General features: G+C 35.4%; 1 protein-coding gene across 7 annotated transcripts in view; it reads left to right on the top strand.

Annotated features, from left to right (window-relative positions):
- The window catches only part of erbb4a (erb-b2 receptor tyrosine kinase 4a), a 581,429-nt gene that overhangs the window by 133,734 nt on the left and 433,854 nt on the right, over positions 1-13,841 (top strand). For 2 of the 7 annotated variants that reach the window (XM_051890836.1, XM_051890828.1), the window contains exons 4-11: positions 3,824-3,958; positions 4,532-4,597; positions 8,017-8,135; positions 8,357-8,498; positions 8,700-8,813; positions 11,531-11,657; positions 11,831-11,904; positions 12,580-12,670. The exons of 3 other annotated variants lie outside the window; for them this stretch is intronic. In XM_051890836.1, the coding sequence (XP_051746796.1) occupies positions 3,824-3,958; positions 4,532-4,597; positions 8,017-8,135; positions 8,357-8,498; positions 8,700-8,813; positions 11,531-11,657; positions 11,831-11,904; positions 12,580-12,670 (868 nt within the window). The remainder of the gene's footprint in view (positions 1-3,823; positions 3,959-4,531; positions 4,598-8,016; positions 8,136-8,356; positions 8,499-8,699; positions 8,814-11,530; positions 11,658-11,830; positions 11,905-12,579; positions 12,671-13,841) is intronic. 2 more of the 7 variants (XM_051890879.1, XM_051890868.1) reach the window with 2 other exon arrangements.

The raw sequence follows: 13,841 nt of genomic DNA, 5'->3' as shown, positions 1-13,841 counted from the left end.
CTGCTCAGAGACACAGTTTGAGGAACGAAGTGCAGTAGTTAATACAGAATCGTAATCCATAAAGCCCCGGGTATACTTCACTTTCTGTGCCCGGACGCGTCGCGCGCGCAGTTATGTCCGCGCATCTTTCAAAGTATACTCAACTGCGGATGCGCGCGGATGACTGAGTTCAACACATGTGCAGTACAACTTTTTTCTATACTCTACCAGACATCGGAGGGCAGCACTGAGTCGTGTCATCAACGGAACATTCGCTGGGCATGATCGGAGAAGAAACACCATTGCAACATAGTTTGGAAGATACACTGAACAAGAATCTAAAATGATGAAGAAAGATATGCTTCTAAGTTTACTCGTCTTGGAGAAGTTTCTCTTTGTTTCAAGCGTGTTGTTTTTAAATTGCTCTTTCCACACTCTTCTTCGTCGACTGCACACTGTGCTCAGTACTGTGCGTATTGCCACCTATTGGACTCTTCTTTCTTCACGCCCGGCCGCGCCCCGTCCGGTGCACGAATGCAGACGGCCGAAGCCCCTGGCTTAAGACAGGCACAGGATCAAAAACACGGACAGACAATCCAAACATAAAACAAGGTCCAAGAAACACAGCCGATAGAGGTAATCCAAAGAACAGGCAGAGATCGAAACCAGGAAACAGGAGGGATTGCAGTAGTGATACATACAAGACTTCGCAAAGAATGACTGACAGAATGGAATGGTTAAGCAACGAGAACGGTTTGGCCCGATGGTGGAAAAGCGGCTAATGTTTTTGACTCAAAAGCCCCAAGTTGTCCAAGACAATATTCAAAAAATCCCTGATTTCTAGTAGATTCTGGATAAATTGAGAATCACGTTTTTTTTTGGTTTCAAACAGAGATCACGATTCTCTCATGATTCTAAACAGACAACTTAACAAATAACTAAACAAATAATAACATGCAATTTACTAGATGTTCTGACAAATTGCTGCAGTCTATTTAAAATGTTTAAGGAATCTGAATGAATTATTTAAAGTTTTGAGTGAATGATTCAATGACTCACTCATAAATACTTCATTGTTTCATTACTGGATGAATCAGCATTTTTTGAATGAATCTCTTGAATGAATGATTCAGGAACGATTTCTTTTAACAGTCACTTGTCGCCACCTGGTGATGTAATGATGTAATCGATACAATCCTTATTTGAAGGGCCAACCATGTTACTTTCAAAAGGTGAAAGCTCTATTATGATCGCTTCTGTAGACATCAGTGTTTATATCCAAACTATAAACTTTTATCCCAGTTCTTCTGTGATAATATAGCCCCTTTCACACGTGCGTTGATCCCAGAAAATTGCCATAAAAGAGGCGATGCCAAAAAATTGTGTCTTCTGTGTGAACGCAAACACGTCATGGGATTCATTCTGGGATCGGTCCCGGGATGGGGACCTAGTAACATTGCCTGGATCAGTCCCAGGACGCGCCCTGTGTGACAAATCCTGGGACACATTATCTGTGTATTTTACCGAATATCTGTGTGAAAAGGGGCTTAAGAATATTTGTAACACAGAAATAACGATACTGTGTGGTTGAAAAGCTGTTTCATACTTATACATGACAACTACTCTCTCTGGCTCAGCGGCAGCGCCAACGCAGATTTGAATGTTCCAGTGTGATTTATATATATATTAAACATTTAATGTTTATATTCAATCCCAATATGCTGTTCATCTTACATAGATAGATACATTTCCATAATGAACTCCACATGTTGTCATATCTTTTGATTTATGGCCTGCGACTTATTTGACCATTTGCAGTTTTTAACTATGGGAGATGCTGAGCTGCCAGTCGAAAAGGCAGCAAAAACAAAGCAAAGCAATCTTTTTTCTAAAGTTTTAACAGCTGTTATTTATTTATTTGTTTCCCTTGCATATTATTTCAGTTATCGGGACAATGCATCACATTTGTCACACTGATTCACTGTGAAGCAATAACATTTAAGATGGCTGAAATTTAATCAGAAGGCTTCAACACAATTACGGATATCCATGAGGAGGCCCTCCTCCACACAGTCTGCACTCTCAGACATGCTCACATTTGTCATGCAAAACAATCTCTCCACTGCTGTCAAAGAAACTAATGGAAAACACTGGGATTTCTTTTAGAGTGTTATGTAGTGACAAATTTTGGCTCCTTTAGGCTATAAGGATATTGTCTGTTACATTAATTGGAAAGGTGGTTGTGTTGTGGGTCAACTTGATTTATTAATTATGTTCCTATATAATCTACAATAAATGAGTTAATACACATGACACTGCTTCAGTTTATGGACTTAGAGATGTTTGTCTCGTAGCGAGGAAGCCAGTATGAATGCTAATGGTGTATTTCTGGACGTTTAACACAGACAAGGTCTCTGCACTGAATCTGAAGGTAACTGAACCCAAAATATTAATAATAAATAGATTTGTGATTTTTTTTTTTTTTTTTTTTTTTTCCACCTGGCAGACCATAAAATGAGCAAAACAAAACCATTAACTTAAACTGAAAAAGGAGCTCAAGCCAAATAGTGACTAGAATATCTTAGAAAACCGCTAGAATGTGTGTTTGGAAGAAAGTCAGACCTGGTACTCATCCAGACTCATTCATTGTGTTTGGAAAGCACAGTACAATACAATCAGCCAACCATGCAAGGTGTCTGATACACCTTTTCACACTCTCAGAAGGGAGCCTGGAACCAGAGAGACAGACATGGACCACAGGCCAATAAAGGCTGAAGTCTTTTATGGTATAGGACGTCAAAATGAGATGCCAAAAAAAGATTTTTATTCTTAATCATTGTTAATCAATTGCACACTGAGAATGAGATGAATAAATTGAACTGTCTGGCCACTTATCTCTGCTCGGCGAACACGCACATGCTCATCACAACCAGTGTGACACTTTCCAACCAGCTAAATGGTGCAGGGAACCCTGAGAGATACTTTCCAGGATAACAGAGACATCTGAGATTATAAGTGTATGCTGCTTGTAGAGAAAAGCTGAAATCAATGAACAACACGCACAGACAGTATCAGTATGAATGGCTTTCATTGTAATAGCTCTGTCAGCTTACACTCTAAGAAATGTTGGGTTGTTTTAAATATGGACAAATCCAACCAATGGGTTAAAAACAAACAAACAAACAAACAAAAAACGGTTGGGTTTGTCCATATTTGACCCAAACAACCAACATACAAACAACCATATGTCCATCACACTGTACTCCACTCCATTCCTACAGTGTTATTTTATAAACTAGTATTTATATATATTTTAAAATTAGCTTTTTTATATTTTCAGTTTTTATTTTAAGTAATTTTATGTGCTTTTTTTCATTTCTTTTCAATATTACTGATCAAGTTCATTATTTTCTATTTAGCTTTATTTCACTTTTAGTTTTAGTAATTTTTGTACTTAAGTAATTAACAGTAATTAACATTTTTTGTTATTCAGTTAAGTTGTTTAGTTAATTCAGATTTTAAGTTTTTTTAAGTTTAAGTTTTTTATCAAATGTTTGTATTTTACTTAATTTATATTAAAGAAAATGATTTTTAGTAGTTTTAGTTGACAAATGTAAACTCTGGTGTGTGTTCATAATTTCTTGGTTAGTCTTATTGCTACTGTTGAGTGACAAACCCAGTGCCATTTATGTTGAAGAAAAATAGCTCAAGCACACTTTTTAACCACAATATTTTACAAAAAGAAGGAATAATGTAATAGTTCAAGTACTTTTTGGGGCCACTGTATTTGAATGTTGACCCTTATTCTTGTTATAATAAGCTTATATTCTCATATTTTGACCAGAAATCCTGAATGGAGGCGTGTATGTGGATCAGAACAAGTTCTTGTGCCATGCTGACACCATCCACTGGAATGACATCATCAAGAACCCTCGTTCTGAGCTTCTGGTTGTTCCTTCGAATAACAGTGGCAGCACATGTGAGTGCCTCATTTGTGCCAATTTTACTGTTTTTTGATACAATAATGTTCATATCATCAGAACAGATAAGATTATAACTTCATGACTTTTTATGACTAACAGTTGTTAAAATGTGTAAGGTATTATTATTATTATTATTATTATTATTAATAAAATAAAATGTCATTAGTATATGAACACCTGAAGATGGAGCAGGTGGCCTTTCTGTTTTTCCTCTCTTTTACACGTTGTAACTGTAACAGTTAATGTTCCATTCAATTATTTCATGAATGTTAGTCTTTCAAACTCAATTTGAAAACTATTACATCAACAACAGGGAACTATTCTGTGCAGAAAAAGAAAAGAAAGAAACTGCCTGTTGGTAGTACAATTCTAAGGATGATTGGATACATTTAATAACAGTAAAATATGAGATGTTGAATAAATGTCACAGGTTCAGACAAATACAACTCAAATGTCTGAACTATTTATAAATGATCTTTGTTTTTTACGTCTGAATGAACCATTTTGGTTGTATTGGTTTTATATGGAGCACAAAAGGTCAGGGTGATTATTTTGGGTTATTTCCGCAGGCAGACGGTGTCACAGATCTTGTAATGGACGTTGCTGGGGTCACCAGGAAGACCAGTGCCAAAGCTGTGAGTTTTTACCCATCCAATCTACATCTACAATATACCACAGCCTTACTGTCTCTTCCACACTTTAATGACAATTTAGCACTTTTTAAGAATTGAAGTTGCTCTTTAAATGACCAGGAGTTCATCTCAGATTAGTCCTTATAGACAAACAATTGGTAAGCAAGCATATAGAGCTGTATAAATATCATAAAGTACCATAAGAAGCATTGTTGTCAAAAAATGTGATATTTCGATATGTATCGATATTGAAATATCTGAAACGGTTCTAATACTCCTTTATCGATACACCGATACCAGCTGTGGGTTCTCGCTCTCTCTTCTCTCCGACTGTGAACTGTCACTAACTCGTCTCATTCGCTCCGGTTGAATAGATTTTATATTGTGCGTAATTTTAGTCATTCCCGCAGGTTTTGCACTCACACCAAAAGTGCGCACACCACTGATCTATAAGTGGCGCTCTCATGAAGCCTCCTCTCAAACATCTCGCAAGTACCAAATTAACTTCTTTTTCATGGCTTATTGCACTTAAACAGTCAAATACATACAAAATTACAGTCAATGCATGTTGTGTAACAGTATATTGCATCTATGCATAAGCCCTCAAAGTGACAGCAGCCTAATAAACCTGCCGCTATCTGTCATGTTAATAAAAAAGCAAAAAAAAATAAAATAAAGAAATAATAATTATTTAAAGTATTTTTTATGTAAATGTAGTTCAACGATTCAAATTAAGCCTTCCTGTGTAAGCTAGTATAAGAAAATTATCCCATATTATCAAAACATTATGAGATAATAATTTGTGGTATATATGGCAGTTTTCCCTGTGGTATCGAAAATGGTATCGAATATCGATATTTTTCAAGATATCGTACCGAAGTTCCATTAAATTCCAGTATCTTTACAACACTAATAAGAAGTCTATATGACTGCATTATTAATATAAATTCCTCTGAAGCCAACTTTGTACGAAAAACAGAGTGAAACTGAAGTTGTTTTACGGATGAACTGTCGAGAACAATTAAGATCTCACACATTCCTCTGGGATTGATTGATCAAAGTATCATAATTAATATTTTGTAATTAAGTAATCCAAGTAATTACGAAGCAATTTTGGTAACACTTTCTATGAAGACCATGCTTATAATGATTTATAGACCCATTTATACTTACTTTTAAGTAAGTATTACTATTTTATAAATATATTTATAGAGCCTCATTAAGATCTATACTGCATTATAAGAAAAGTTATAGATACATCTATATTATTTTTATAATTACTTATAAGCCATGCATTGCTTTTTCAACGTGCATGCTCATAATCCATTATACACTGATTTATAAATGATTGTATATAAAAATAGTTTCAGAGATATTTGTTTGCTGTACCAATTAGTTATTAATTATGTCTTTAATGACTAATGTTTGCATTAGAGATCATGATTTGTTAGCATATAGCAGTTTGGAATTATACTTTATAAATATTGTTGCAGTGTTTTGCAAGTAACATTAAAAACATTTTCCAACTGTTTGTATTAATGATTTCTGTTTTATTTTTTTATTTATTTTTTTTTTTTTTACAGGAATTATTGTTCATTAGTTACATTTACAAGTAAGCAACTTAAAATGTATAATGAGCACATCTTCATGATTTCTTAACATTTGATTTAGGAAAATTGCATCTTATGTATTCACTTTACTTAAAGCCATCAATAATGCATTTATAGTGATTAGTAACTGTATTATTACTCACAATAAGTATTTATAAGAACACAACACAGCTATTAATATATTCACTAATTTGACAGAAATAAATGTGAATAAAAAGTCATTGTAACTATGATATAATAACATTATAACAATGCAGGTTGCATCTTTTATAAATACATTCATGGAACCATATGACTGACTAATTAATACTTATAAATCAGTGTATAATGGATTATGAGCATGAGCATTGAAAAAGCAAATGCATTACTTACAATTAATTATATAAATAATACAAATGTAACTATAACTGTTCTTATAATGTGGTATTAATAAGTCTTTATAAATATGTTTATAAAATAGTAATACTTGATATAAATGGAGCTATAATTCATTATAAGCATGGTCTTTATAGAAAGCGTTACCGCAATGTTAAGTGCAAGTTATATAGTATGCTTATTTGACTGTCGAGTCCAGACAGATTTTCACATTTGATTGTGTGCGGCTACATTATGTGCTTTCTGTCTCGTATGAAATCAGAGTTTCATCAGAAGTAAACAAACTTTTTTTTTTTTTTTTTGTTTCTCAATGTGGTTCTGAAGTTATGAATTTTCATTTCTGACAACATTTCTAATAAAAGGCAAAAGTCTGCTGTCTGGTATTGTCAGTTTGAGCCTCTGGGCCGGTAGCTGTGATAATTAACTGGTTGGAGGGTTATCAGGGTATCTCTACTCTCTGGAACCTGCTGATGATAGTGTGGGTGGTAATTAGAGCTAAATAAAAGAGTGACAAAAGGAAGGACAGAGAGAGACAGTGATCATATTCTCTTCTGGGTGTCAGAGTGATACACTTTAACTGCACAAGACATTTTAGACTGCTGCAGACGCCGTGAAGTATTTCAAGTCATGGAGTTTGATGTCTACGAAAGACAGAGTGACAAACGTGTTATTTGACAATGTCTGTTTTGGTTTTGCGCACTACCTCACTTAACTAATTTAGCTGTCAGAAAGAGTGCATTTGTATACAAACGGAATATCCTTATATGAACCAAACATTTAACTTAAGTTTGACACGTTTCTGCAATATTATTTGAATGGCCAGTATATCAGCAAGGCGAATTGCAGATATTTGACAATTTTGAGTTTTTAGATGAAAACATTTTTTGAGTGAATTATGAGTACGGTAAATATTGTTCAAATTATTTTTAAAATTTTTATTCCAAGCAGTTAGGTATTCATGTTTATTTATGTATTATAATTCTTCATTCTAAGTTACAACTGGCCAATATAATTCAAATGTTTTAAGTTTGCTCGCAAAACCTTTGCATTCCCCTCCAAAAATTAGCATTCTCTCGCAAAACCTTTGCGTTCCTCCAAGAAACTTTGCGTTCGCTTGCAAAAAACTTTTGCATTTCCCCAAGAAACTTTGCATTCTCTCGCAAATGTTTTGAGCTCTTTGCGAGCGAAGTTTCTTGGTGGAATGCAAAAGTTTTTGCAAGGGACAGCAAAATTTCTCAGGGGAACGCAAAACATTTGCGAGAGAATGCAAAAGCATTGACAAATAATTTTCTCATATTTTTTCCTTCACCAAGTCCAATAAATATAGAATATATTTATTGGCCTTTGATATAGTTTTTTTTTTTTTTTTTTTTTTTTTTTTGTGATAGAAAACTATTTTGTTTCATTCTCTCTCTATCTATATTCACAATCATACAGTGACAAAGACGGTGTGTGCAGAGCAGTGTGATGGACGCTGTTTTGGTCCATACGTCAGTAACTGCTGCCACCGTGAATGTGCAGGAGGCTGTTTCGGACCCAAAGACACGGACTGCTTTGTATGTCAACTCTTCCTTTATTTTTACCTGATTCTGGATGATTTAATAAAGGTTAATAAGGGTAATAAAGGCAACCTGGTCTCATTACAACCGCCTGCTCACTTTGTTTTTAACATTATTTGAATTATGTTACACACTGAAAGGTCTGCAGAGGTGTCTCTTCATTATAGTCATGTTTTATCGATCGAACACACACTTGCATGACTGTTTTTTGTTCTCAGGCTTGTACCAACTTTAATGACAGCGGGGCCTGTGTGACACAATGTCCTCAGCCATTCGTCTACAATCCAACAACCTTCCAGCTTGAACACAATCCCAACGCCAAATACACATTTGGAGCTTTCTGTGTCAAGAAATGCCCACGTAAGTTAGCTTTCTCGGAGGACGGCAATACTAATTTAACCAACAAACACTTTCTCATGGGAGCCACGCTTCATGTGCAAAAAATATGGGTGATTTGGCCTGATTCCATTTCCATTTTGAGATATTATCTGTTTTTCATCTCAGACTATCATTGCACAGCAGTCTCATTTATGCTCTAATATTCTGCTGTCTGGAACTCAGATAACTTTGTGGTGGATCACAGCTCTTGTGTCAGAGCCTGTCCGAGCAATAAGATGGAAGTTGAGGAAAATCACATAAAGATGTGCATCCCGTGCACTGACATCTGTCCAAAAGGTCAGTGCTATTCATAAAGGTTGTTTAGTACTTATGCTGACTTTATGAACATCCTGATGATACAAAAATCCTGATGACACCAAAGTCCCTTTAGGACAAGTCAGTTCACTTGGCAGCCATCTTGGGCATGCCCCTAGGCAAACATGTTTTCTCTGCAGGTAATAGTAAATTTAGCTTCTTTGGTATATATATACACACTCACCAAGGCCACATTTATTTGCTCAAAAACACGGTAAAATTGTGAAATATTTTTTACAAATCAAAATAATGGTTTTCAATTTTAAGGGGAGACACTACAGGCAAAAACACTGTTTTTTCAGGCACCTGTCAATTTTGAGATTTTGCACTTTTTGGCTTTTCATAAAGTGTTTTTTCAGACTGGTGGAAAGAAAACATCCAAAATACATTTTTAAGTGTATATCTTATAGCACTTCATCTATTTATGTCTATAGATTTCAAGAGACTCCTGCTCTGAGTCAGAAATCTCCACTTCAGCAGAACTTATATACACCAAACTTTACAGTTTTATTCCTATCTATATTCTGAAGGCTTTTACAGAGGGATTTGTTGATATATCATTCCTATCCTGAGTTATAGGTACTTTTACTCAAAAAAAACATGGCGAAAATAGATTTTTTAAGGCTATTGTCAGTATTCTCTAATTTACTAAAGCACAAAATAAGATATCCAGAATCCCCTCTGTAAAAGCCATTTCATCTAATATGTCAACAAATAGAACCGAGAATTTTAAACCTGGACCTTTCCAATTTCCAGATTTTGTTTTTGGAAATGTATGCAAATGAGCGTATATTTAAGTATATAAGGCCTCATTTGCATATTAAAACATAAATTTACACAAAACTTGTAGTACTTTTTTTTTTTTCTTATGTTTATGCCAGTAATAAACTGGAGAAGTTTCACAGTGATATCTTCTAATTAAAAAAAAAAAAATCCCTATTCACCTGTAGTGTCTCACCTTAATGTTTTAAAATGTAATTTATTCCTGTGATGCAGAGCAGAATTTTCAGCATCATTACTCCAGTCTTCAGTGTCACATGATCTTTCAGAATAATAATATCTAATAATTTCTAATATGCTGATTTGCTGCTCAAGAAACATTTATTATTATTATTATCAATGTTAAAAATGGTTGTGCTGCTTAACAATTTTTGTGGAAACTGATACATTTTTTAAAAAAAATAAATAAATCTTACATTCTTGCTGTCCCCAAACTTTGTTTTCAAGCTGATCTAGCTAATGCATAGTCACATTTGAGAGTAAGCAAACATGATTGATCAAAAAAGAAATTGGCTATTTAACTGAAAAGCTTGACTTCATTCCCCTATATCCACCAAATTAGGCATTACGCTTTCTCTTATTTATTTTCCTTTCAGTGGTTCCATCTCCCCCTACTTATACTGTCTTTGAAATTAAAATACCAGCATGTGTTGTTTAGGATGCTGGTCATCAAGATAAGATGGGTGCTTTGGTGTCTCAACCAGGCTTCTTAACCATCTCAACCATCAGGATCAACCAGAAATACCATTCTAGTCTATCCATAGATCAGCCAAACCAGCACTTACCAGCCTCTTGTTAGTTTTAGATAGCATATACCTACTGTACATGTACAAACTTGAAGTATATAGAGAGTAGAGACATTATTGGTCTATTCTGTAATGATTGTAATGAAAGATTGTTGTTTTTTTCAATAGAGAAAAGATTAATGAGGGATGACCACAAAATAAGCAGAAGTGATAATGGGCCCAGACACCAAACTGGGTCATATTAGTCAGTCTCAATATGACTCACATTTGATCATAATTAAGCTCACAATGAGGGGGAAATTGACTCGAATGATGTTTGAATATCTCTCTATTCAGTGAAATATGATCAAGCCAGTGTTTCAACTCATTTTACAATGGATGAATGTATGCCAACATGTTTTTAAGAATATGTTAAACATGCTTAAATGTTTCTGGAGTGTCATTAAAGGCAAGCAGTGTTGTTTAGTTTGAGTTTTATTTAATTGTTTAGTTTTATTTCAGTTTTACTACTTTAAAGTATTGCATTTTATAGCCATATATTTCAGTTAAAGGTAGGGTAGGCAATTTTTTTAGAAACACCTTTTGATATACTGGTTGAAATTCTCTTCACATCCTGAATCAATAATAGAAGTGGCCTAAATATAAAAAAAAAAAAAAAAATGTACATCAGTATATCTTCTGTGGAAGTCTCAGGACCAAAAATTGTCCAACCATTGCATTCAGTTCGATGACAACACTATGTGTTTCTATGTCAACAATATCAACGCCGAAATGAATCTGCAGCAGTCAGGTGGTACAACTAGAGATCTGTAAGATGTTGATGTTCTTTATTATTGTAATGTTATGTGCTTTGAGACGAGGTAATTTAACGCTGTCTCTCGTGACACTTTGCAGACTCTGCTATGTGTTCATGTGTTTTAAATTAGGTGTGGCTTTAGAGACGCTCTGAAGAAATTGTGTGCTTTCAAAGCTAGCTTGTTATTGCTAGCCTCTCCGAAATTGCCTAACCTTCCTTTAATGAGAACGTGTTTTAGTTAGCAACAACACTGCAGAGAAGAACATCTTTTCAGAAGTCCTCACCATAGTAGTAAACAAAGGTTTAAGTTGTTTTTGCTCTCAGTTGTGTTGTGTAAATGTTAAATGTTAGTTAAATGGGTTGTTTGTGGTGTTCAGTGTGTGATGGTATAGGTACCGGCAGTCTTCAAACGGCTCAAACTGTAGATTCCAGGAACATCGAGAAGTTTGTCAATTGCACCAAAATCAACGGAAACCTAATTTTCCTCATCACGGGCATCAAAGGGTGAGTCCAATATATCTGTTTATGGCCTGTATAACCTTTAGACTTACAGGCTCTTTAGAAGTGCAGACAAAGCTTTGTCACACCAATGTTCAAAGTTTGTCTTGGCAAGCTTTCCTTTTCTAATTATGTAAATATAACCCCTTTTCTTGCTTGTTTTGTGTTATTTATAACAGGGACATGTTTCATGGTATCAGAGCTCTGGATCCTGATCGGCTAAATGTATTCCGCACCGTCAGAGAGATCACAGGTGAGCGACAGTCACCATCCATCACATCACAACCCATTAAACCTGTGTAGCCTTACGTAAAACCATTAACTTTCTTTATTTCTTCATACATTAACTTTTTATCCTTTGTGTTAGGGAATATTCTTTGTCACAAATCCTTATCTTTATGCGGTACGCAATATTTATTTGTTTATAAAGCCTCAAAGGAATGAACTACGACTCAAGCTAAAAGCCTTTTGTCACTTTCAACTTGTTCTTATGATTGTGCCAAATAGCTAATGGAGTGAAGCAGCAAAGCAATGTTTTCAGAATGAAACTCGAGCAGTAAGAAAATGCTCTCTTGTGCACCATTGGTGTACCGTCAGTTTAGACACATTTTGCTCAATACGACAACAAAATGATAATTAAAACAATGTGCGTCTGAAGATGGTAATGGAACTCGTTCGTTTAATTAGCGCAATCATTTCCCTAAATATACTTTCATTTCAAAGTAATGGTGTCATTTTATACTATCAAACAGGCAGTAAATAATATTGTACTCATTGGACCTGTGGCAATATTCTCAGCCGATGTCTGCTGTCAGAGTAAAAAACATGTTTATCTCTGTTTTATACTCCGGGTATTTAAAAGCATATGTTGAACGAGTGAAAGCTAAATATATATATATTTTTTTTATTTTGATCTCTGTTTTTGTAGGTTTCTTAAACATCCAGTCTTGGCCAGAAAACATGACAGATCTTGGTGTTTTCTCTAACCTTGCCACCATCGGAGGGCGGTCTCTTTATAGGTAAATTTACATATTTCAATTTAAAACTCATCACCATTGGATTCACCACAGTTGTGAATGTATGTGTGTTTGTTCTTACCTTTTTGTTCTAATGTTTGATTATTCTAAATAAGGGAGTTAGTCACTTTATTTCGGGGGTCCTCCAGGAACATGGTTGGGAACCACTGCTCTAACTGTTACATCCACCAAGGGGCACTCCTTCCATCTTGGTTATCTAACCATGGACTACATTTCCCACAATCCATTGCCTGGACTCATTATGCCTGATTACATCCACCTGTGTCTCATTATTCTCGTTAACCCTGCCTATACAAACCCTGGCTGTGTCCGAAATCTCCCCCTATACCCTTAAATAGGGCACTATTTGAGGGGACAGCCATTTGTAGTGGTGTCCGAAACCATAGTGGACGATGTTGAGTGCACTCATTCAATCCCACAATGCACCGCAATAACGAGTGTCAAACCGATGCACGCTCAACGGCTAGAGAATACCCATAATGCACTGTGAGAGTCGCTCGCTGAATGAATTCCCGCGTCTCGCCAGGAGATGGCGCCCGCAGCCGAATCAATCATCCATTCATTTTCCAAACCGCGCTGGTCCAGCATTATCATACAGGTATAAATTCCTTTTTTAATTAATCATTAAATCATTTAAAAGGTTTGAACATGCGAGTTCAACATAAATATTCATTACTACTAGATCTGCCAGTTTGCTACATTTCAAAAGATTATTAAACAGCAGCACAAACTATGCGAAATCGGCAGCCCTTCCGGTGCACTCAGTGTCCGAATTCACTCACTCGTTTTATTCACTCCTTCAAGTGGACTATATTAGTGGAGTAATGTAGGGAATAGTGAATGAGGGTATAGGGGGCGATTTTGAACACAGCACCTGTGTTTTCTGTAATTCATTGTGAAGTCTTGTATTTCTGAGCGCTCCATTGATTATCTTTTCCCTGGTTTTGAACCTGTTGCCTGTTTCCAGATTTACCCTGTCTGCCTAAGTTCCTGCTCTGGAATATGTTTGGATTGTTTGTCTGTGTTTTGAACTTTCACATCTTTGGATTACCCTTTATTTACTACTGCATTTGTATCCTCAATCTTCGCATCTCCAAGCAGTTCATGACACCAACGAGAGTTAGTTGACATGTACTTGCAAAGTTACTTATAC

This window comes from Ctenopharyngodon idella, chromosome 1, assembly GCF_019924925.1.
Source record: "Ctenopharyngodon idella isolate HZGC_01 chromosome 1, HZGC01, whole genome shotgun sequence".
Classification (NCBI taxonomy): Eukaryota; Metazoa; Chordata; class Actinopteri; order Cypriniformes; family Xenocyprididae; genus Ctenopharyngodon; species Ctenopharyngodon idella.
The sequence above is the reverse complement of the archived record's forward strand: the minus strand, read 5'-3'. Positions and strand labels throughout refer to the sequence as shown.